Source organism: Stenella coeruleoalba (assembly GCF_951394435.1).
Source record: "Stenella coeruleoalba genome assembly, chromosome: 18".
In the NCBI taxonomy this organism is placed as follows: Eukaryota; Metazoa; Chordata; class Mammalia; order Artiodactyla; family Delphinidae; genus Stenella; species Stenella coeruleoalba.
In genome coordinates, this window is record NC_137164.1 from 12,397,012 (window position 1) to 12,423,065 (window position 26,054).

General features: G+C 39.2%; 2 protein-coding genes and 1 long non-coding RNA gene across 5 annotated transcripts in view; 1 reads left to right on the plus strand and 2 right to left on the minus strand.

Moving 5' to 3' along the window:
• Positions 1–259: 259 nt before the first annotated feature.
• RFXAP (regulatory factor X associated protein) lies at positions 260–7,619 on the plus strand. The gene is made up of 3 exons (XM_079903375.1): positions 260–934; positions 4,430–4,537; positions 6,152–7,619. Exons 1-3 carry the CDS (start codon positions 452–454, stop codon positions 6,260–6,262), a joined length of 702 nt encoding a protein of 233 aa, XP_079759501.1. The 5' UTR covers positions 260–451; the 3' UTR covers positions 6,263–7,619.
• Positions 7,620–9,500: 1,881 nt separating this feature from the next.
• On the minus strand, positions 9,501–17,696 carry LOC307176869. Its single transcript, XR_013824922.1, has 3 exons — positions 17,212–17,696; positions 16,210–16,289; positions 9,501–9,651 (listed from the first exon to the last, which is right to left on the minus strand). It is a non-coding gene; the product is annotated as an uncharacterized lncRNA (long non-coding RNA).
• An 11-nt stretch (positions 17,697–17,707) lies between these two features.
• Positions 17,708–26,054, minus strand: part of SMAD9 (SMAD family member 9) — a 63,972-nt gene continuing 55,625 nt past the window's right edge. For all 3 annotated transcript variants that reach the window (XM_079903372.1, XM_079903373.1, XM_079903374.1), the window contains 2 exons: positions 24,750–25,006; positions 17,708–21,831 (listed from right to left, as the gene is read on the minus strand). In XM_079903372.1, coding sequence (XP_079759498.1) covers positions 21,688–21,831; positions 24,750–25,006 — 401 coding nt within the window. In that variant the 3' untranslated portion in view covers positions 17,708–21,687. The remainder of the gene's footprint in view (positions 21,832–24,749; positions 25,007–26,054) is intronic.

Here is a 26,054-nt window from a genome sequence, read left to right on the forward strand (position 1 = left end):
GCAAACCGGCGGGCGCCGGCGGTGACCGCGCGGCGCAGCATCTCCCGCCAGAGTCCACAGCACATGCGCAGTCAGACCCTCCGGCGGCCGCTCAGCTCCGCCCCTCGGAGGCGCCGGGTTCCCTGAAAGGGACAGAGCGTAGAGACGCTCAAGCGCGGGCTGCAGCCGCGCAGGCGCAGTCGGGGCGCCGTTGCTGAGCCAGCCACTTTTCCTCTCGCGGGTCCCGGGTCGTTGGTTTGCTAAGTGCAGTTGGGCCCGGCAGGTGCTGAAGGGTTGGGGTCGTGGACCCCCGCCAGGTCTCAGCAGCACGGAGGTGCAGGCTGTCGCCGAGGGCGCGGGGCCGGGCGCCGCTAGCGGTGCGCTCCGCCCCGGGGCCCCCGCCCCTGCCTCCGGCCAGGCCCGGGCTCCAACCCCCGTCCCAGCCGCGGCCTCGCAGTTCACCCTGCTGGTGATGCGCCCCTGTGGAGGGCCGGACGAGGCTGCGGCCGAGGGGGTCCTGCGGCAGGCTCCGGCCCTGGGGGGCAGCGCCGGGGCGGGCAAGCCCGTTCGGTACCTGTGCGAAGTGGCGGGGGATGGCGAGGAGGAGGCGGGGGAAGACGAGACAGACCTGCTGGACACTTCGGACCCCCCGGGGGGAGGCGAGAGCACGGCTAGTTTGGAGGATCTGGAGGACGAGGAGACCCACTCTGGGGGAGAGGGCGGCAGCGGTGGAGCCCGGAGACGGGGCAGCGGCGGGGGCAGCATGAGCAAGACCTGCACCTACGAGGGCTGCAGCGAGACCACGAGCCAGGTGGCCAAGCAGCGCAAGCCGTGGATGTGCAAGAAACACCGCAACAAGATGTACAAGGATAAATACAAGAAGAAGAAAAGCGACCAGGCCCTGAACTGCGGTGGGGCCGCCCAGGCTGGCAGCGCAGGAAATGTCAAACTTGAGGTATCGACTGGGGTCTGGGGGAGTGGGAGGTGGAAAAAGAAACCCCACTCTGGCCGCAGACCGCGTCTCCAGCGCCTGCCTACCGCCTCCCAAATGAGCCAGGTTGCTGTGGCAGGACTTGTGGCTGAGAGTTAATGAGTGCTTGCCCTCAACTACAGTTCATACAAACATATGCATCCTTGTGAGGTTCTGGTGCATCCTTGTGAGAGATGAATAAATCTCAATGAAAATGATGTGACATGTCAGCAAAGCTGTCGTTTCAAAGGTCTGGGATATGGGCTGGAAGGGCAGATAGTAAATGATTGACCTGATTCATCACTAGAGGAGCAGGCAAAGAGACTTAGGAACCTGCGTGAAATTGGTACTTTGGAGAAGATAATCTCTTCCTGTTATCACTACCCTATTCTCGGTATCCTTTTCTTAGTATACTTATTCTTAGTACCCTGTTCTCAGTACCCCTATTAATAGTACTCTTTTAGTGTTCTTAGTGTTATTTTCTTAGTTAAACCTATTCTCAGTTCTCTGTTCTTAGTACTCTGTGCTTAGTACTACTGTGTTCTCAGTGTCCTGTTCCTCAGTTGATTTTGTTCTTAGTATCCCAATTATCAGTAAATAAGCCACTTATTACAGAATGAAATAGTCATTTGTCCCTCTGTTTGTCCCAAACGTACCCGTTCACTTCAGAATTCTTTACAGAGAGAGGAGATAATATACTTCTTTTCAAGAAGGAAGTATTTTACCTGTAGCAACTTTCTTTTTTTAATTGCCCAGCATTTACATCTACAGTTTGAGGAAAATGTACAAAAGGCAAATAGATACTGAATTCGAATCTCTCCCTCCACCCCCGCAAAGAACCTTAATAATTTTCCTATTCTAAAATAATTTGCATGATTTTTTTAGGGAAGATACTTAATTGCTATAAGCAACAAATAATAGCCATTTATCTTACAGTATTGGGACACTTTACCAGTTCTGAGGAATCAAGAGCTGTAAGTCTTTGTTGAACTGAGTGTAAAGAAAATAACTAACAGGGACAGGCAGGATACATTAAGGGCCAACTGTACAGTGGTGCTTTAGTAGTGGAGAGGATAGATCATTGTAGGCTGAGATATTCTAGAAAGGCTTTGCAAAGAAAATACAACTCAGTGTAAGCCAGAAAGGACGGCTAATAGTATGTGCTTAATCAGCTAAGTTTCTTAATGTGCCAGGCACTGTGCTAAACTGTAAATGGAGCCTCACACCCTTCAGCAATGAGATAAGTACTATATTTTACATATGTGGAACTGAGGCACAGAGAGGTTAAGTAACTTGGCCTAGGTCGTGCAGCCAGCAAGTACTCAAACCCAAGCAATCTGGTTCTAGAGCCTTCATTCTTATCCCCACACTATACTGCTTCCCTAGAATTTTGGTGATGAAAAGAAAGAGAATACATTTTAGTAAAGGAAGGGAAGTGGGAATACAGAAGGCACTTCTGGGAAGGCAGCAAGGGGACCATTCTAGCTAAAGCAGAATATTTATGTGGAAAATTCCCAAAAGATAAATTTAAGAGTTTGAAGCCAATTTTTGTATGATGTTGAATGCCAGGCAATGGATTTTGAATTCGGAGTCTTCAAAAGAAAGTTCCTAGTTAGGAAGTAACAGGGGCTCCAACTCTGATGGAGTGGATTAAAGTCAAGAGCCTATAGATTTAGAGATGTTTTAGGAGATGATTATAGTAGGACTGGTAGGTGGTGATGGGGTCTTCTGCCATAGTGTGAGCAGCAAGATTAGAAATTAAGAGATTTAAAAATCAGTATTTCTTACACAAATCACGGTTAAATGAGAAACAAACGTATATAATATTTAGTCGATGTATCTAAAAATTATGCTGTGTGAGAGACACATAAAGGAACCAGGGATGAAAGAACTGACCTGTGGGATTGATCATTATCATTAGATATCTAAAAGGCTATCATTTGGAAGAAGCAGTAGACTTATTTTGCATAGTTCTGAAGTAACTAGGGCTCTTAGGTGAAGATCACAGGGGTTATGTGTTTCAGCTCAACCTAAGTAAACACTCCCTACGTGTTAGATATTCAAAACCAAATAGGATGCCTCAAAAGTTGGTAACTCCTTAGGACAAAAAGTGTTGAAAATTTTTGAAAAGGGAATTCCAACACTTGTAGAAGTTTGAACTAGATGACTCAAGTTTATTTTCACTACAAGCTTCTGTGATTTTGTGTTATTAACATTCAGAATGTACACAGTGCTGTGTGTGAGGTTGTGAGAATGCAGGGTACTCCATCATCAATTTCGGCATCCCATTTCTTGTGCAATAAAAATGAAGCACAGTCCCATAAGTAGTTAATCCTATGGGGAGAGAGGGAGGAAAAAATTATTTTTGTTTTCTCTGGGTATTAGATTCCTCTTTTTACAGTTTTTTATATTGTGAGGCTTAAAATGTTAAGGGATTGAACATCTTTTTTAACATCAGATTGATAAACTTCTCATAGTGAAAGAAATAAAGAAAGGGAGTATTCTAATAGACAACTCAGAGGACATTAGAAAGAAGGTCAAGAGAAGAAAACGGCTTCAATAATAACCAAAATGAAGAGCAGAATAAGAGTGAATTCATACGTGGCACAGCTTATGTGACTTTATATTTGGTCAGAATTTTTGGATGTGGTCAGTATTGTATCATGGTTTTATAAGAGTCAGAATGTTTCAGTGAACTAACATTTTGTTAGCCAGGAAAATTGTATTTAAGATTTTATCAGGTCAGTGGGGATACATAGTTGGTAGTAAGTGCTGCTGATTTTGTTTGAGGAACGATGTCTCAAAGAGAATGGTGTCATTTTAGGACTTGCCTGTTTTGTCTACACCAGTGGCAGGAGATTACTTATACCAGTGCTTTCCAGTCTTTTCAAAGCCAGTTTGTCATTTTTCTCCTGGTGACTTCCAAATTTTGAAATCTTTGTGTATCAATTGCTTCTTTGAGTAATATTTTACTCCCCTTCCCCATTTTTTTTGCTGTTGTTAATTTGTTTGTTGTTGTTTTGTTGAGCAAAAAACTATCAAGAGTGTTTTATTAGCACTACATGAATGGCCTTTGAGTTCATATATTCAAAGGCAGGCAAACTTTGGTTTGGCCTGGATAGCTTTATCTGAGGAGAATGTTCAGTTTACACTTGGCACTTTTTTGTAATATTGAAAATCACTCACAAATATTAAAATAGGTTCCCTTCCCCTACCCTGCTCCACTATTGATTTTTGAGACCTTCTGGAGACAGAAGATCCCAGGTTGGAAGCCCTGGAGGGAGAGGGAGTGAGGCATGTTATATAAAATTAACTGCCAACACTTTGCCTAATGACTTAAAGAGGGACTTTAAAGGCTCCCAGGAACTGGGCAAGAAGGAAGAGAAGCAAAGACCTGTTCATTACTTCATTGAAATGCCTCTAATCATGGATTACTATATCAACATTTAATCCTATTTGCATTTTTATCTTTTATCCCAGGAAAGTGCAGATAATATACTCTCCATTGTTAAACAGAGAACAGGATCTTTTGGGGATCGACCTGCAAGACCTACTCTTTTAGAACAAGTGTTAAATCAGAAAAGACTGGTAAATATCTGTTTGTAAAGTAGTTACAAATCTAACAAAAGTTGTTTGTTATAAATGGAACTATTAACTTTTGAGATCTTAAAATTTGTTAAACTGGTAATCAGAATAGAATTGTGCCTCTGCCAGTACACGCTGGAATCTCATAAAGACAAAATTACAAAGAAAGTATAATTTCACTACATAAAAATGAATATTGTAGTTAAAAATGGTGGTAAAAATAAAAATGCAAACTTGAAAATAACATACAGGAAAAACATTTGCAACAAATATGTAAAAGACTGTGGTTGGTATGGTTGACATTTTTATCACACAGATAGGGGAGGAAAAAATTTTGACCTCCATACATTGCAAAAAATATAAACAGAAAAAAGCAGAATGCTTCCCTTATATGATATGGAAAGATATTTCATATCAGTAAAGATCACACAATAAACAGTACAATAAGTGAAAATTATTTAAATGATAACACACAGTGATGTTGAGGGTTCCATGAAAGGGACTCATTCTGCTGATGGCATCTTGTATTAGTACAGCACTTTAGAAAGCAGCTGGGCAGTCTGTATCCCTTCACTCAGAAATCATACTTACTGTGAAGACATTCTCAGGAAACAAATCCTAAATATGGATAAATTAAGCATAAGGATATTTGCCAGAAATGTATTTATCACAAATAGTAAAATGGTAGTTTAAACAACCTCAATGTCCAACAGTCTCATAACAGCTACGTAGACTTTAGTACATTTACTTAATAAATGTTGGGCAGTCTTTACCAATAAATTTTAAAGAAAAGTAATAAATAGGAAATAGACTATGCTGTAATATTACATTTTAAAAATCAGTTTTTAGTGATAATGTTTCCACCTTATTTGGTTTATCTTGTTCACTTTATTAGGTTCAAGGTTTTTTTACCTTCATCAATTTATATAAGTATTTTAATAAAAACGTATTAGCCATAGTCTATTATATTTGTCATATGAGTATAACTATATTTAAAAATGGTGAGTGTATAAAACTATGTTGGTTGTTTCAGAGCAGTTGTATTTCTTTTCTGAAATTTTGGTAATGTGCTAATATTAATTGTACATGTATACCTATATATACACACACACATACCTATACACACAGACACACACCATTTTTAATTTCTCAGAAAGACTTAGTAAACTAGTGGCAGGAACTTGAGTTCCAGTACTAGTCATACATGTATGTGTTTCTAAACTGGCATTTAACCATGTTCCCATGGTATGCCTTTTCCTTTTTTTTCTTGCTGTAATCCAGTGCTGTTTTGGGCTCTTATGTTTCGTAAAGGGTATACATGCTGGCATATCATAAAAGCATTTCCTTGGTGTGCAAAATCACCAATAAGATCAGGCTTCACCAGTGAGTTTTAGGTTTTAGTATTTGATATACGACATCAAATTTTATTATTATTAGTTTGCAGTTTAATTGCAGTACATCAGATGCAGAAGTGAATTCAATTTAGGCATGTTTCGTTTCATAAGCATATTGTATCTTGTGTAAGGATATAGAAGAGTAATTTTAGAGCATGAATATGATCTAATCCCATAAAAATAATGTTATTAATAAATATTTTTTTTATTTTTCCTTTTTAAGTCATTACTAAGAAGTCCAGAAGTGGTGCAGTTTTTACAGAAACAACAACAGCTATTAAATCAGCAAGTTTTGGAGCAAAGACAACAGCAGTTTCCAGGAACATCAGTGTGAGCGAATTTATCAAGAAGTCCTACACGTTTTTTATCTTATTGTAGTGGATGGACATATTTTTAATACTAAAGATAAATGGGGTAAGATTTGCCAGTAGAAGGTAAACAGTCATTTTCCTGTGACTGTATGTGTGCATTTGGGGACAAATAAGTATTGCACATTGTGCATCTGATCCTTTCAGATCACTGTGGATTTGAAGAAATCAGCTTATCTTTCCAAAGTAATATTTAATTACAATGTTTTTTTAAACAAAATGTTTCTCTTCAGTCATTGTTACTGAAGGTAATGAAGCAGTTGCTTTCTGTGGAAGTCACGAAGTTAATAGATATTAATCTTGAATCATCTAACTCAGTAATTCTCATCAAAGGGCAGTTGGAAACATATGGGTATGTTTTTGCTTGTCACGGCAACCTTGAAAACTGCTGGTTTTTAGTGAATGGGACAGGAATGCTAGGTGTCTGGAATGGTCCTCCACAACTAAGAATTATGTTACACGCAATGCCAATAATCCCCCTGTTAAGAAACACTGAGAACTACTTGTGATGATAAAATGTAGTTGGGGCACCTAGAACTGGGTTCTCGTAATAACCTTTTCTTTGCAGTTAAGACTGGAGCTGTCAAAGAGGTAAGCATATTTTCTGTGTATAAGGAAAGTGATCATTGTTAAATAGCTGTGAGATTAGGATGTGCATCTCCTTTCAGAGATGTGCTGGTAAAACTCGAGAGGGATTAACCAAGTACCCTGGAATGAGTGCCTCTCCTAAAGTTGGCTTCTCTACTTCTTGTTACCTATTAGTGTTGATCTCATTTAAAACAGACACTCTTGTGTGTTGAATTTGTGAACAGTACAAATGTATCTCATCCCACCAATGTCAGGACAAAATTACCTTTTTATACTCATTTCTTTTTAAAAAAAGAGATCCTGAATATAAGAATAACACTCCAGCATTTTGTCAGTCTTTTTCAAAATTGAGCTATTTTAAGATTGTGTTATTCCTAAGTATTGTTCAAAGAGTGATGAGTAATCCGGATAGATACTTTTTTCTTGTATTTTCTCCTAGGAAAACTTTTAAAAGGCAAAGCTTACCAATAAGAGTATCAAATCAAATGTCAAGAAAGTATGTCCAGTGTTAGGACAATAAATGCATGTGCCTCAAGTTAAACTGGGCAAAAATTTGTTAGTTTCTTGGGTTTTAAGCTCTGAAATATGTATCAAGTTAAACTTAGTCATGGCTGTTCTAAGATGTACTTAAGGAGAGAAAGAATCTTATGTTCATTTTTTATACGTGTTTTATACCTGCATATCTGTGCAAAAATGCTTTTACCAGAATTATTCATTAAAGTCCAGTTATTGACCTTTGAGTTGTCTGAGTCACTTATTCTATTCTTTAGTTGCTCCGCACTGGATGCAGAGGAATTCATTTCCATTTGTTATTAACTGTTAGCTTGTTTTCTTACTTATGGCGTTGGGAGCTTTATTGAATCCCTAGAGTTTTCTTACTTATGGTGTTAGGAGCTTTATGGAATCCCTAGAGTATAAGTTAACTTTTGTACTAAAAAGAAAACAAAAAAACCCAGCTATCCTTCTTCAAATGGAACACGAGGATTAGGAAAGGAGGGAAAGTAATAGGCCAGTGACAGCTGAATTAAAAGAAAAGGAATTGAATTTATTTATATATATATATATATATATAATATACATAATATATATTATAGAAAACAATAAGGTTTTTTACATATTTAGGGTAGATTTATTGCAAGGTGTCCCCAACATTTTTATCCCTGCATATATTTATAACTCTTGTCATGTGACTTTGCTGTTCCTCCCACGGAGAGGTTGAGTTTATCTACCCCTTAAATCTGGAGGACTGGCCCTGTGACTTGTTTTGGCCAATAGAATGCAGAGGAAATAATAACATGGCAGCTCTGAGTAGACAGACTTCCAAAGGTTTTGAACACTTTGGCTAGTCCTTTTAGAATGCTACCCAGCTGCCATGGTAACAAACCCAGACCAGCACAGCCTGCAGGATAATGAGACACATGGCCCAGTCACCTCTGTTGTACCAGCCAATAGCCAGTAAACAGCCAGATATGTGAGTGAGGCTGTGCTAGACTAGCTATGCCCCAGCCAGCCTGCCAGCTGACTGCAGGTGCATTTGATCTGGTCCAGACTGGCAGAACCACCCAGCTGACCTGCAGACTTGTGGGCAAGAATAGTTATGATTGTAAGCCACAGAGTTGTGGGATGGTTTGTTATGCAGCATTCTTGAAACAGTAGGTAACTGATACACCTAACTGTATAGTTGTTTCTGTGTAACAAATCACCCCAAAATTTAGTGGCTTGAAAACAATTTATTATTTTTTCTCACAGTTCTGTATATGATTACTATGGTTTTAAATAACTCTGCAAAAGCTTTCAAGGTAGGTGTGGTAGACTGCACTTTCCAAAGATGCCACAACAAAATCTCCCATCCCACATGCTCTTATGTGATGTGGCCCATTAAGAACTAGATTTTATTTTTCTGCCCCCTTGAATTTGAGCAGGCCCTGTGACTGCTCTAACCACATGACAAAGTGATGTTAATGCTAGTTGATTTGAGTCTAGAGGAAAGGAGATATAGTAAGTGGAGATATGGTATATTTGCAGTAATAATGTAAAGGCATTCACAGCTTGCATTTTCCAGCAAAGTCATCTGCTATTGTAGACTTGGGGAAAGGAGCAGAGAGAAGTCATCTGCTAATATGGAGCGGGGGAGTTGATAAGAGGCTGTAGGAAAAGGAAAAATTAGAAAGACATTGAAGTCAGTGAGAAAGATGGCTAGTAGCTAGTAGCCTGCTAATCGTCCCCTGATAACTTTTTTTCCTTCTTTCATAATAATAGAAGTTTTGGTTGGGAATGTACCCACCCAGCAATACAGCCGATTTTCACATAATGTCATGTGAAAGGATCCAGACACAAATGATGTGTGGATGATTCAATTTGTATAAAGTACAGAAGCAGGTGAAACTATTATTGTTAGAACACAGAGGAGTGGTTTCCCTTTGGGTGGGGATAGAGCCTAGAAGGAGGCATGAGGAAGCTTCAGGGGTTCTGATGATGCTCTCGTTCTGTCCTGGATGCTGGTTATGCATGTGTGTTCTGTTAATGAAAGTTCAGCAAGCTATACATGTATGATTTTTGTACTTTTCAGTATATATTTTTTATTTCAGTTTTAAGACTATTTTTCAGCTGCCCCTGCAGTTGGGTGTGGCCATGTAAGTTACGGCCAATGGGCTATGAACAGAGAAGATGTGTGCACCTTCCAGACGGTGCCCTGAAGCAGAAGACAGGCAGCCCATTTCTCCTCCTCCATCCTGCTGCGTGGAATGTGGACAAAGCAGCACATCATCTGTAGACCAAATGAAGGTAATTCACTGGGAAAGCCAGAACAAGAGAAAAAGAACCTGTGTCCTTGGATGGCCTTGGGGAGCAGAGCTACTATCCTATAACCTGTTTTGGACTAGGGACCTCCTGTTTTTGGACTACTACGTCAAAGAGAGATGGAATTTCTTGTGTCTGTCATGGCTAGTAAGGTGTCTCTGTTATATCCAGCCAGGTCTATATCCTCAGTAATACTGTGTGTAAAGGGATTGATGAGTTGGGCATTAAAGGTTTGGCCTGGAAACCAGGAGCCTGAAATGGCAGTCTGCAGTCAGGTGACAGTATATCTCAGGGCTCCACCAGCCATAGAGGAGGAAAGATAGATTGCAAGCTTGAGCTCAGATTCATTTAGTGGAATAAGTGGCGGAAGTTAGGATGCTTTACTCTCAGGAATAGAAGCTAGAGTTCTCACTGAACAGAGAAGAAATGAGGCCAACAGGGAATGTAGTTTTCTATGACATTGCAGAGCAAGTGTAGGAAGAATCAGAGAGCAGGAGGTACTTCAGCCAGGAAACTAGCAATATTCATGACAATGAATGAGCAACTGCCCCAATCTTTATTACACTACTCTGTAACAGCGGGTATATCAGTAACTCAAGCTCCTTCAACTCCTTGGTTTTAAGACCATTCCCAGGCTTCCACTTGAGGAGTGGGATTTGGAGGGGTTGAATAAACAAGTCGGTAGGATTTAATGGCAGGAGAATCACTCAGGAACAGCCCACTTCAGGGAGGAAACCCAGGGGGATTTGCTTCAGCTCATCAACCAGCAGCCCTAGAGTACTACCAAACCTTGCTAGAAAGCGATCAGAAAAGGAAAAGGAAAGAAAGCAAACTATAAGATAGATGTTTTGCTTCAGTAGTAGTTAATCCAAATGACTATGGAGAAAAAGGAGACAACCAACAAGATAGTCCTCAAAAGAGGTGTCCATCAATGACGATATTGGCCAAAAATTATAAGTGGACTATAGTTACTTAGTTATGAATAGGGAAATACAAAGGGTCATAAGTAATGTTACCAAAAATTATATGTAAAGATATAATTATACGCACATGTATGCTTATATACAAAATTGGAAGTTGCAAAGGAAAATTGGGGCACTGGTAGCATGGGGTAGAAGAATAGGAGCTTCAGTGGTTGGGAGACAATATCTTTTCTCAAAATAACCCTTTGTACTGCTTGAATTTCCACCATGCACAGATGACCCTTTCAAAAATGTTTTTATTACAAACTGAAATCCTATTACAGGTTGAAAACAGTAGACAGGATATGCTTTTTCCTTTGCTTTCTATTTCAGCTTATAGGAAGAAATACATTTTTACTAATGAATCTTTATTTCCATATACGTAGCACTTATTTGTAGTGAGATTTCCCCTCCTGGAGTTTCTTACCGTCTTTTCTGAGGCCCAAAACGTATACTTCCTTACTGGAGGTACATAATATAAAAACATGACCAGATGATACAGATTTTCTAGCACTTTATAATTTTCAAAACAATTGTGCATACATACTTGCTCTTCACAATTCCATAATGTATGCACAATGATTATTTTATAGATACAGAAGCAGGCTTGCAGAGGTTAAGCTGCTTGCTCACGATCACACGGCTCTTGGACTTAAATCTAGTAAGCAGTGTGATCCACGTACATGATCATCATGAGGCCAGTGCAGTTTGAACGTGAACTTTACTTTTACCAGTGGATGCACTGTCACTGGGCCATGAGAATAAAGCCTTTGTATATTAAGCCTTGAGTTTTAGAATGTGTTAAATGACAGATTTTATTTAAACCAACCCTAATTGTGTTACTTCAGAACACAATTTAGAAGGTACTTTCCTATGTGCTCATTCCTTTGAACCTCAGAACGTGGCATGGCAAGTATTGTCCCTGTTTTTGGATGAGGAAAGAGAGAAGTGACATAAATAACATATATGGAGGGGTGGTTTTTTTTTTTGGCTTTCCCCTTTTGGTCCTTTTTGTGGTTCCCCCACCGTCTTCCATGCAATGTCAGCAGGGATTCTTCTTTTTTTTATGTTTGTGTAATTTTCTATAGATACACATATATACACATTTTGCAACTGTCACTGTTACATAAAAACGTGGGTGTATTATACACATGTCAGTATACTGCTTTTCTACACACCAGTACCGTGTAGAAGGTCCCTGAGTCACTTGTGTAGCTCGAATTCATTGCTTCAGTGGCTGCAGAGCATCTCATGATGTGAACGTACCATCATATTCAATCATCGCACTGTTGGTGTCTGGTTTTCTGCCACTATGAGCAAAGCTGGAGCAAACGTCCTTGTGGTGTGTCCCTATGTAGTGGTGTTTACTGCTGGTTCTCTGGCCTTGGGGGGGATTCTCAGGAATGGGATTGTTGGGTGGAGGGAGATCTATAGATACATGTTTCCTTCAAATAGATACCGTTATATTCCTTTCCCCTCAAACGGCTGTATCACTTCACACATCCATCAGTAACAAGGGAGAATTTCTTTTCCTCTGCCAGCAGCAGGAGTTACTGTTCTTTTGTAACTCTTGCCTTTCTGATAGCTACGTACTGCTATTGTTACACTTATTAGCGTTTCCCTGAACGCTGGTAAACTTGAGCACCTTTTCACATGCTTGTTGGCTACTTAGATTTACTCTTCTGTGAATTGCCTCGTCGTGTCTTTTGTCTGTTTTCCCATTAGGCTCCTTTTTTCTACTCAGTGTGCAAAACTCTGGTGACTATTATAAAAATTAACCCTATGTCGTTTTTATTTATTTTTTTCCACTTCTAAAATTGGCCTCTTTACCTTTTTATGGTATTTCTTGCCATGCAAGCTTTCAATTTTTGAATATTTGAACATATCTGACACTTCTTTTATGACTTCTAGGTTCTCAGTCTTGGTTTAAAAGGTCTCAATTTGGGATCTTTCAAATGATTGTTGATTTACACCTTCCTGTTTCTTTTTCTAGAATTGGAAAATATAATTAATATGGATATTGGCAAGTAGTCCTGATTTCCTTTGTGTAACTAATTGACATGGAAATTTTAGTGTTCTTATCATCATCACTCCCTCAGTTTCTAGCTTTCTTTAACTATGAAAATGAGCGTTATAATCATGACTACAGATGCTGTTGAATGGTACATACATAGGACCTGTATTCAGATAGCAGTTTATTTGGTGATAGGCTGAACTTTCATTTGTTTAGCAGACTTGCCTCGCTATAGGAAAAAAACTGATCAAAATACTGTCTTTCTTGAGTTTACAGTTAATATTTGCAAAATATTTTAGTGAGAATACTTGACATGTTTACTAATTAGGTGAGTTGATCCCATCTTCTAACCTTCCCTATTATCCTTAACATGTATTACTCCACCCTCTAAATAATCGTTTGTACTATTCTAATGCATCGGAAATAAGCTTTTTTTTATTATTATGTACTGCAGCAAACTAAATAGATCTTTTCTCTTCGTAGCTTTACCCTAGTAATATTGAAATGCATGTAGCCTTTCTTAAGGTGTATTTACTGAGCACAGATACTGATTTTCATGAGCTATTTGTAGTTTGGGCTTAAAAGGGCCCAGGAGTATATGCAGCAGGAAAACAACAACAGAAAGCTAAGGAAAACAACCAGAAAAGATAGTTATGAGTAATGAGATTTTCTGTTTGTTTTCCTCTCTTATATATAATTGCAACTTGTGTCATATACTGTTCTCAGTTGGAGACCACTGTCCACTAATAAGATTTTACACCGGTTGCCTTTGAAAATCTAATAAGGAGCAGGATATATTAACATCAAATATATTGCACAAAAATTTATTACTATTTATTATGGTAATATATCATATTAAAATACACATATGCACCTGTACTTCACCATCATGTTGATTAGAACCATCTGCGGGGGTGACGGGTAATTGTGACAGCATTATTTCTTTTCAGAAAATGAGGGACCCTGAGTCTTAGAGAAATCAGTATTTTTCTAAGATCACCAAAAGTTGTCTGCCAGTATGGAAACTTAAGCAGTGTCGTGCTCAGAGACCCTGTTTTTAGGTTCCTGTCATATTTGCAGAGTTGGCCTTTTCTTTCTAAAATAGCCTTCAGGACCGGACACCTTGCCTTTTGTGCCAGTGCGTGGACCCTTGTGGCCTGGGATCTGCCTGTCCAAGAATAGCCAAACATTCCTCTCTTATCCAGGTACCTGTCTCTCTTCTTATGTTCAAATGCTATGTGACTGTGTTTCCTGTGTCTCTTCTATTTCTTATTCACCTCTCCAGTGCCAGCAACAATCAGCATTGCCCTTTGCTTCCCAGTCCCAGACATTTGCTACCTTTAAATGGGGTTTAAAGTCCATCCAGGACCTCACTTTATTGAACACTTCCTGCTTTGTTAGCAATTGGAAAATGACCACATCCTCTGCCCAGGCGAGGCACCGCCCATTCCGAAGGGCAATGAGAATTTAAAACAGAGATGCACAGAGTTAATTCTCAGGTACCCAGTTTGGAGAGGAAGGCGGGGTGCTTTCTGACCAGCAGAACTCTAGGCTCTCTGGACTCTTCTCTGGCCACAAGATGAAGGTCAGAGGCTGGGATCACCACAGCAGTGGTGGGAACAGCAGTATCCTCAGAGGCCAGTGCTGCCTTACTGCCTGCACTGTATCCTCGCTGGGGAATGTCATAGCTCGCCTCTGGTGTTAATAGGAGGTGGGAATTGAATGCTTTACCTGTAGCAACCAAACTGGCAAGTCTTCCCACATGGTCTGGGAAAGAGAAGTATTTTGAACAGAGATCTCTTTAACAGCGGTTTCACTGGCGGAGCAAATGGAGCCGGGGTACTGTTCAGAACCAGAGTAGCTACCATATCATAAATTGTAGGTGCTTCCACTGGTCAGGACGGCCATCATCAGAAAATCTACAAACAACAAATGCTGGAGAGGGTGTGGAGAAAAGGGAACGCTCTTGCACTGTTGGTGGGAATGTAAATTGATACAGCCACTATGGAGAACAGTATGGAGGTTCCTTAAAAAAACTGAAAATAGAGCTACCATACGACCCAGCAATCCCACTACTGGGCATATACCCTGAGAAAACCATAATTCAGAAAGACACATGCACCCCAATGTTCATTGCAGCACTATTTACAATAGCCAGGACAGGATAAGAGAGGAACGCTTGGCTATTCTTGGACAGGCAGATCCCAGGCCACAAGGGTCCACGCACTGGCACAAAAGGCAAGGTGTCCCGGTCCTAAAGGCTATTTTAGAAAGAAAAGGCAGCTCTGCAAATATGACAGGAGCCTGAAAACAGGGCACTGAGCACTTAGGAAGCAACCTAAGTGTCCATCGACAGATGAATGGATAAAGAAGATGTGGCACATATATATAGTGGAATATTACTCAGCCATAAAAAGAAATGAAATTGAGTCATTTGTAGTGAGGTGGATGGATCTAGAGACTGTCATACAGAGTGAAGTAAGTCAAAAGAGGAAAACAAATACCATATGCTAACACATATATATGGAATCTAAAAGAAAATGGTTCTGAAGAACCTAGGGGCAGGACAGGAATAAAGACACAGACGTAGACAATGGACTTGAGGACACGGGGAGGGGGAAGGGTAAGCTGGGACGAAGTGAGAGAGTGGCATGGACATATATACACTACCGGATGTAAAATAGCTAGCTAGTGGGAAGCAGCCGCATAGCACAGGGAGATCAGCTCGGTGCTTTGTGTCCACCTAGAGGGGTGGGATAGGGAGGGTGGGAGGGAAACGCAAGAGGGAAGGGATATGGGAATATATGTATACATATAGCTGATTCACTTTGTTATACAGCAGAAACTAACACACCATTGTAAAGCAATCATACTCCAATAAAGATGTTTAAAAAAAAAAAAAATTGTAGGTGCTTCCAAACAGGCATGCCTGTGCTTTGTGATGAGAAGCTACTCCCACCTGAGGCTTCTGGAGGAAGCAAAGAAAAAGTTTCATCAACATTCCACACATTTATGACTAGTTATCTAGCACACCACCCCTAAGCAGAGTGGCTTCCCATAATCACCTCCCTGCCCAACCCACAATGTTAAGGGTTGGCTGAGATTAGCTGAGCGGTTCTCGTGGTCGGGCTTGGGGGGTGTCTCCTGAGGCTGCATTCAGATGGGAGTATGGCTGTGGTTGGTACGTTCAAGACAACTTCTCATCCTCCAGAGCAGGGCTCAGCAAACTGGGACACCCCGCCCCAGGCCAGATCCAACCCACAGCTCATTTCTGTACTGCTGCAGGCTAATAATAGTTTTTACAGTCTTAAATGGTTGAAAACAAATCAAAAGAAAATCATCTCATGATGTGAAAATTATATGAAATTCAAATTTCAATGTCTATAAGGTTTCATTGGAACACAGCCATGCCCATCCACTTACATACTGTCTAGGGTGGCTTTTGCACTGCACTGGCAGAGTTGAGTAGTTATAACAGTCACAAAGGCCACATGGCCTGCAAAGCTGAAAATATTTACTGTCTGCCCCTTGATAGAAAAAGTCTTCTTACCGCTACTCCTGAGCCTCTCTCCACAGGCATCTTCATTAAACATCAGTGGGTTATTTTTAGAATGTTTAGTGTTCTTCTTTCTAAATGATGAGGTTAGAGAAAATTTAGCCTGTCACTTGCAAACATTATCTCCAAATAACATACTGCAGGTGTGAGTAATTTCTGGCTTAAAAAAAACAAACCTGAATATACTTTTCATTATATTTACTCCATTTAACATCATCTTTCAGATTACTGCAGTAAATCTGAGGCCATACATAACATTTTTATCAGATGCATGCAAATAATGGAATCATCAGTGATCATACAGAGATAAACTTTCAGAACTGTTACCTTTTTTATGCTCCTTGTTAACTTGTTACATCAGAATTCCTATGCATCTTGTCTTTGCTCAAATTCACATTTTGAAAATAAGTGCTTAGAATAAAAACAATTTTAACAGTTTAACTGTCAAAGCTATCTTCCCTTGCTACTGCTGTGCAGCTGAATATTTGCAAACTAAATCATAAGCATGCTTCTCCCATCCCCACCAGCTGCAGCATGGTCACTGGACATGTAATTGAAGGCTTGCAATTATTTTTATTTTGAAGAGATTAAATAATTGCTGATTTTAAAAAAGGAGAATGAGACAAATACCATTTCTGCCTTTATAATGTGAACCCCAAATGCCTTTCTAAACAAACAACAGCTGGAAAATGCTGGACAGGAATAGATACAATCCTTGCCCTTAAAAAGCTCCCAGCTTCATAGAGATGGATGGACAAGAAAACAGTATGGTGCAGGAATTGATAACTGACCATCGATGAGCACAAATTATGATGGGAGCACAGAGATCAGGCACCTAGGCTGGTTTAGAAATGTCTGGGAGACTTGCTAAGGGAACTGATGGGAAGGAAGGCAAGGTGGGTCAGCCCAGAAGCTTTCCTGGGTACCCATCCAGGGCCCGACAGAGGTGTCATTGCTTGGTCCCCTGCAGCCTGTCACAACTGAGAGCACACTGACCTTTATTGGTTTACTTGTTCATTTCCTCCACAGATGATAAGCTTCTTTAAGGCAGAAACTGTGTCGTCATTGCCATCTGTGGTGCCTGCCTGGTAGTAGCTGATGCACAAGAATCGTCTAATAAACGAATATGTGGAAGTTCCTAGGATAATGAAAATATTCCTTCTCTTAGATGGGCTGACGTTTAAAGACAATATTTTATGTCTATACAGTGATATATTTAAAAATCTGTACTAGTTAGTGGTTGAAGTGCCAATACCAAATTTTGGTTGCAAGAACAGGGTCAGGAACCATGGGAGATGCAAAGACAAGCAAGACACAAACACTGCTTTCCATAAACTTACAGCTTCATAATCCTCACCTGTATCGAACCAGAATAGCTTGTCTTTCATCTGTTTACATTTTGGAACTCCACAAAATATTTCTTTTGACTAAAGGGCTCCATTTCTTTAAAAAAAATTAAAAAAGGAAAACTTTGATCAAGTTAAGGCAGCTAAGTTTTCTCAAAATATTTACATATTTAACCCCCTCCATTTATAGACTGGAAGGAAATTTAAATGGAGGGAATAGAACATTTACATTTTTAGATATGTTCATATTCCTCCTGGATTTCATCTTAGTTTTTACTCAGTTGCCTTCTTTAGCACCTTTCTAATAGGTAATATATAGCAATGTACAGATGTATGCAGTAATAAAATTGTTCATTCTCTCCTATATACTGTAATATCACTTAATATTTGCTAATATCCAGAAAAAAAGCTTCTATGCATATCCTTTCTAAAATTACTGCAAAGTATCTTCAAAGTTCTATATTCTTTTCTATTTTATATATGAATATATGTTTTTCTATTTTATATATAAATGTGTGTATGTTAATCCCAACTTCCTAATTTATCCCTCCCTGCAAGGTTCTATATTTAATGCCAGTTATTCTGAGGTGTTTAATTCAAAACTGTTACCTGATTTCTCTATAGGATGTTGGATTTCAAAAACATCCTATTTTCAAAATAGGACGGTTTAAGATCATCTTAAGGACTCATATGCAAGAAATCCTTCTATGACGTCTGCAGGGAAAAATGAGCCAAAAGACACATAGGTACAGTATTCTTTATTATAAACAATCAGGTAACAGTGTAAGTGTGCATTTGAAGGATAACTGAAGCCTAGCTACAATAATCAAAAACATTACTTAAATAGAAATAGTTTCTTTTTTGTTGGTTTGTTTTACATTAATTTGAATTTAACATATGCCAGGATCACCTAATCTTGTCATATAGTTCAGCTGTTAAATCCTTAATAGGAAAAGACGAAATTTGGAATGCATGTTATATTTTGCTTTATTTGTTGACTATATATACCAAATATTCAGGACATACTCAAAGTTAAGCAGGTGCTTAAAGTCTAGCAAGTGGTACTTATAAAATGCTTTTGTTGCTGTGATGGGGGTATTCAGTTCCTAAGAAGACAATGAAAAGGAAATTCTAAATGCTAGGTTGTTGTACAACTTTTCCAGATTTATACTGAGTGTAAGAAAAGAATAACAAAACATAAATGTATTGAGAAGTGACATCTTAATAGTTCCAAAGCACTAGCAGGTATTAAAATATCATCTAACAACTTTTCACATCTCAAATTTTTAACAAAAAAACACAAAAAACAGGCTTGAACAACACCATAAATGTTCTGGGTCTTGTGAGCAGGCCAGATGTTGTTATTCTCTATTGCACAATCCTCGTCTATGGCAACCTTAAACATGTTTGGCTGATGCAATTAATGGCTTAGCATGTCCACTTTGCTCATTACCCTATAAAAGAATGCTATGACATTTTTTGGATTGTCTGTCTCAAGGAATGAATGCTAAATGAGCACATTTAGAAGTTTGAAATCAAATACTGCATTACTATTTTTAACAATTCTTGCCAGCAAAAATGTTAAAAGGCTGATTTAAAATGTGACTTACAGTGACTGAAGGATTAACTTCTCATCAATTCTAAATCCTCTGAATTTCACAGTATCTTAATAAAGGTGAGATAGGACTGGTAATGATGCATATGTACCACTTTAATCATTCATTTTTTGAAGAAATAATTTGGATTCACTGGAATATTTTGGCCTGGTTTCCCAAAGCTGCATGAAAATTGAATGTATTTTTTCATGTCATTTATAAGCAACTAGTACTGATTAATCCTGTAAAGGTATAAGATTACCAGAGGAGGAGTTTGACCACTGATGGAGAGATTCAGAAAGCTGTGTTTGCTCTCTGGAGCCCAAACCACGTGTACCTAACGCTCTTTCATGCAACAGTACTTGTATGAGGATGACTTCACCATATTAATGCCTTTTCCAAGAAAAGGGGAGATGGGGAAATTATCGGAAAATAGGGAAGCAAAAGGCGAAAAACTCAATTTTGAGACACAGAAGAAAAGTATCATTTATCCAAGGAAGTCTTCAACCATTACTTGATTGCTCAGAAGAGAAGGGAAATCAGCTTCAAAATAGAGATAATTAAGAAAATTATACTTTTTTTCAAGCATAAGAAAGATTGCATGGTTTGTTTTAAAAGTTCTTGAAACATGAAGATGATTCTACAAACAGATTTACTCTTAAGACTCTCAGCTCCAGAGGGCTGGGACGGGTCTCCTGTTTACATTCGATTCCACAGTACCTAACATTGTGCCAGGCACATACATAGTTGATGAACCAATATACTACGGAGTTTGCTAAACACTAAATGGACCACCTAGCATTAATGTAAAATGTAATATTTTCTATTGTATATAGAGAAGCTTCTATTACGTAACACTAGTCATTACAAGAGGTGACAGCAGTAGCTCACACATACGTCTTTTTCACATGATCATTCCTACCTTGAATACAATTTAATGAGAAACAACTACTATGCACTAATGCTAGAAAGAGTTGAGACAGAATGTATAAATGAAGAAACCTCCTGGATCACTGAAGTACCGTCTGTTACAAGCATAATTACCTTCTTAAATTACACATTTTATAAAGTGTGTGAAATATTTTTCCAAGCAATGCAGTGTTTAGTGGGTGGGAATTATATATATATATGAAAGTACCTAGGAATTTGGGAAATTTTCCTCTCTTTATCATCCAAGGGTAAATAAGAACAGGTTTTGATGTTGTGGATACATTTTTTTAAATATCCTGTTATTCAGGACCACTGTTCCTCAGAAATGATAGGAATTGTGAAATTATTATCTTACTTGGGAAGGTATTTCCAGGTATGAAGCTTTAGTTTTAGAAGAGGCTACCACATATGACCAGCAGATCATTTAATCAATAGAGACACTAAGTTAAATAACTCAAATTTGATCCCAGCAGTGTGCCTAGATTTTCTCAAAGGCTTCACCACTGTTTGGGTCATCTGTGAATAGTTAATATTTGCCACCATGTGAGGAAAATGTGGCAAAAGGCATGCCCTCACCTGGAGACTCTGAACATGGGAATGTGAGAAGGTATAAGTAAACAGGGTGCTTTTGTCCAATGCTCTTAGTTTACTGCTTCCGCACACAGGACTGACTGACATACATGGCCGTAGAGCTCACTGTGCAGACTCAGAAATCTGCAGAGCTGCCTGACACGAATCAACAGGAAAACAGGAACCCGAGATTTCCTATGTGGAAAGCAGGCATCTCCGTGGGTGATTCTCAGACTAAGTTCTGGTCTTATTTTGCAATTGGGGGATATAGCTCATTTCATGCTATTTTCATATGTATCTTCCCATATTAGACTCATTCTTTTTTTTTTTTACAGTGGTAGATAATGAGGCAACATGACTCTCAGCTTCACAGTTTCTTTCTTTTCCCATCACAGTTTAATTTGTTTAAAATGTACCGTTCATATCAGCACAATAGTCCAGCTATAGGCATTTCAACTTCAGAAATAAAGTTTATGTGACTTATCTTACATAACTGATTTTAAAAGCTTGATTATTTTTTTTTTTTTTTTTTTTTTTTTTTTTTTTTTTGGCCAGTAGCACTAACAGTGAGGTTATTTCAATTTTATGGGTTTGGTAGCTTTGTTTTGTCCTAAAGTGTTATTTGCTCTAGTGCTGCTAGTACCTGATTTTTGCTACGTAAACAGTTTTAATATTTTTCCAGATTGGCCACACAACATGCCTTACATGACATGGTGGACTAAAGCTGCCTTTATTCTACCAACACCCTTCAAATACTGTTCCTACAGTTGCCTCTCATTTGTTCTCTCCCACAAAAGAAGCTGCTGCTTATTAGAGCGTAGGCACAAAAAACCTGCTTTTCTAATTACACTGTACTGGCATCAGGTTAACTAGAAAGCACAAAACAAATGGTGATACAAAATGTGAATAGTATATATTATATGTATTTACACATGTACTTAGAAACTTCAGTTAGTTGCAAATCTGAAATGATATAAGCCACTGCCTGCAATAGCATCTATCCTATAGAAATGTGGATGAAGACAAGACTGTTAAGACACTGAAGAAATCGGGTTGTGTGGAGAGCCCATTTGAGTCAGAACTTTGTCCAACCACTGCAGTGGTCCATGAAGGTGAATCTCAATCCAGCAGGGCGTGCTTGTGACATCCTGGCGATGATACTCGGCTCCCCAACCCTGAAAAGCAAAAACGGAGCGGAGTGATTGTGCCAGACTTTACAGGCAGCCTTCAGAGGCCCCAGCAGGCCCGGTGGACACAGCCCACCCAACCCGGGGCAGCGCCTGGGACCTGAGAACGTGAACTCTATGTTCCTGCAAGTACAGGACGACTTTTGCATCAACCAGATACCCTGAGTCCCCATCCATGGTTTCCTCCTGGGTTCACAACTAAATTCATGGACCTAGAGAGGGCCTGGGTTCTAGCCATGCCGGAGACCCTGGCAAATCACTTCCTCTTCCACAGGGAAAGGAACTTGAACTCATGTTCACCCCCTAATGCTGAAGACCCATGTTTTGTACAAGATGGTTGCTCACTACAGACCAATGACTGATCTGAACGTTGTAAAGTGAGGGCTGAGAGTGCTCTTGGTTATTCAGGATTGATGAACAAAGCTTGTTTCTCCTCTCCCCCGCTGGCTCACTTCTGGCAATTTGCCATTTGTGACCATCCATAGGAGAGACAGTAAAAATAGAGATAATAAGTTTAGTCAACATCCATCACCTCACATGGTTGCAATTTTTTCTTGTGATGAGAACTTGTACATTTCTTTTACATCAATCACCTGTAGTTATATTTGCTAGGGATTTATGTTTTTAAAAGTCCCTGCAATATAATAACAGTTTATTTTCTGTGAATTGTGTAGTTTTATGAATTTAAAGGTTGCATATCTGAGAAATACATCTTGCTGATCTTAGCAAAATAAGATTTCTGTGCAAGCTTACGTTACAGTGAAATAATTACGTCTGAGATATTGGCATTTCATCCTAATTTGAAAAACACAGGCCTAGACAAAAGTAACCGCAAGTCAAATGGTTGTTCGTTAATGGCAATTTAACGCCCTCTGCTGGCTCTGAAGCATCAGAACGTTTGAAAAGATTTTCAGGTATTTAATTGCCTGACCGTGTGAAAATACTTTTAAAGCTTAACAGTAAATTTGAATAAAACTGCTTTGTCACCATGAAAGAAATGGATTCAAGAAGTCAGTTTTTCAATTGGAAACTCTATTCTTATTTTTTAAATAATTACTAAAATTATATATACAATAAAGACACAGTGGACTTCCCTAGTGGTGCAGTGGTTAAGAATCCTCCTGCCAATGCAGGGGACACCATGGGTTCGAGCCCTGGTCTGAAAAGATCCCACATGCTGCAGAGCAACTAAGCCCATGCACCACAACTACTGAGCCTGCGCTCTAGAGCTCGCAAGCCCCAACTACTGAGCCCGCGTGCCACAACTACTGAAACCCGTGCACCTAGAGCCGTGCTCTGCAACAAGAGAAGCCACCGCAATGAGAAGCCCGCGCACCACAACGAAGAGTAGCCCTGCTCGCCGCAACTAGAGAAAGCCCTGCTCGCCGCAACTAGAGAAAGCCTGCAGCAACAAAGACCCAACACAGCCAAAAATAAATAAATAAATAAAATTTTAAAAAGAAGTATAGAAAAACAGGACACACTTTTCAAGATAATTTTAAAGGATTAATAAATAAATTTTACTTTGAAAAAACCTGCAACAAGCCATACTGATTCCTTGGATGAATATATGACAATGGGAAAACATATACTCAGTTTGATAAACAAGCTCAGATTTGGAAATATTAGAATTATTTGCAAGTGCTTTGCGAGGGATGAAATAGCAGACAATGAAAGTGAGGTCTTTAGCTTCAACGTGCAAATCCATTTTTTTCCTTCCCGCTAAGTAACTTTTCCTCCGTTCTCCAACCTTCACATCAATTTTAGTAAGATCTAATTTGATAAATTCAACAAATATTCATAAACAGAACATCTACTGCTGTCTCAGAATTAATCACAAGCCCCATAATGTTTCTATTCCAATTTGTTTATACCTTTATAAACAGCACTTAATTCATACTATCTTGTATTAGAGTCAGTTCTGTTTTGTAGCTTATTTATAAATATGACTGCTCCATTTGCCTGTATGCTTTGTAAGAGTAAGGAGAGTGTCTTATTTGATTCAGGTAAATTCAACATTAACTGAGTGACCATAGGTGGTCAGCAGTGACCATAGGTGGTCAGCAGTTTGAGGGATGGAAGAATCTCTGTAGCATTAAGTTCTATACAATTATTGTCACTTTATCTTATGTGTTAAAAAAAATCAGGTAACTATCTTATCTTGGTTTTCCTCCAAAAGTAATATGCTTAAGAATTTTCTTAAAATTGCTAAACAAGAGATTTCATACTCATGGAGGAGCTCTTCCAAAAAACAACTAACATATGTACACTACCAAATGTAAAATAGATAGCTAGTAGGAAGCAGCCGCATAGCACAGGGAGATCAGCTCAGTGCTGTGTGACCACCTAGAGGGGTGGGATAGGGAGGGTGGGAGGGAGACTCAAGAGGGAGGGGATATGGGGATATATGTATACGTATAGCTGATTCACTTTGTTGTACAGCAGAAACTAACACACCGTTGTAAGGCAATTATACTCCAATAAAGATGTTTAAAAAAAAAGATAGCATAGCTACCTTGTTTGATCAGTTGTTAGTTAGGGGAGCAGGGATTTGATTTGAAATCTGTTTGCTTACAGAGCTCATGCTTTTCCCAGTTAAGCTGCTGATCAGGAAAGTTGTACATTGTTTGGTAAAATTTGGACTCTGTAGTTTCCCTACTCTTGCTATTACCTGTAGGTAGAATTTTGACTTGTAGGATATTGTTCGTTTTACTGTAAAATTTATAATAAAAATTTAAATTAAATTTGTATTTACCTTAAAAAAAACAAAAAAAAAACAATTAAAGAGACTGCCGCCCCCCGGCAAACTGTTGTCTACTTACCCTGGCTGTCTAACTGCCACATCAACCAAAGAGTGCTTTTGCTTTTATTTTTCATCTTACAATTGGGAAGAAAGCACTCCTTACCTTGACAAAACTCATCCGGATGGTGCACATCTTAGTCAACTCATAAACGACTTCAAATCCGTGATGGACAGACTGGGCAAGCAGCTGAGCGAACAGCTGGTTGTTGAAGATCTTGAGGCTGCAGCCGCTGGGGATCTTGCAGACGGTGGCCGGGTGAAAGCCGTGCTGATAGTTGCAGTTCCGGCTCTGCACAAAGATGCTGCTGTCACTCACGCACTCGGCATAAACCTCTCCCCCAACGTAGTACAGATGCACGCCTACGAGGCAAAAACAGTCTTCCAACACCAGCACCGACTTTCCCTTGGATTTATCACCCTTCCCTTCTCATCAACCTCTGTAACCTCAAGAGATGTGACTATCAACTGTGAGGTTAATTTTAATATCACCAATCATTGATTAGTACCACACGTGCCCCAAAGGCTGACTTGCTTTAATTATCATCGATATTTTTTTCATGAGTCCATTTAAAAGTGGACTGCAAAAAAAAAAAAAAAAAAAAAAAAAGTGGACTGCAACCCAGGTTTACGATCAGCACCAAGAGCACAGGAGTAGGCTCTCGTGTCCTACTCCCATCACTTGCTCAATCTCACGCTTGTTCCTTCCAAAAGGAAGATCTCATAATATTAGATGCGAAATAAATACATAATGCAGAACACATCAAAAAAAAAAAAAAGAACTGGACACAGTGCCATGGTAATACTTAGGTGCATACACTAAACCTACTTCAGAGGGAACAATAAATGAAGTTTAAATTTTATTTCACCAACAATTATAAATCCATTTCTCTTAATAAATACCTCAAAGACACCCATTTTATTTTAAAGCTAATCACCTACAGTCATAGGTCACAGAAACAATGCCTCTTTTTACCTACAAACAGTGAACTTTGTGCCACGTTATCAGATAAAATATAAAAACACAATCAAAATGTAGTTTATGCTACTTTATCTCACATTCTTAGAGCTGAAAGGCAAAGCATCCTGAGAAGGCTGCTGCTCAAAGTAAATTTCAGTTGTTGCTTTCCCTCCAAACGTCTGGGTTTAAGATTCCACGTCAATTTATAACAAGGGACTGGGGTTAGATGAGATGAAGATGTTCTAGTCTAGTGAGTATTAAAGACTAGAACAATTGTTCCCCAACCTTTTAGCAGGAACAAAATGGTCCAGCACGAAGTGTCAACATGATTGTAGATACAATCACTGTGCAGTGGCAAGGGGTTTGTAGAAATGATCCTGAATGTACTTACAGAGATAGATTTTGGATCTTTTAAAAATAAAAAAACATTTAAAAGTAATAGAATTGACC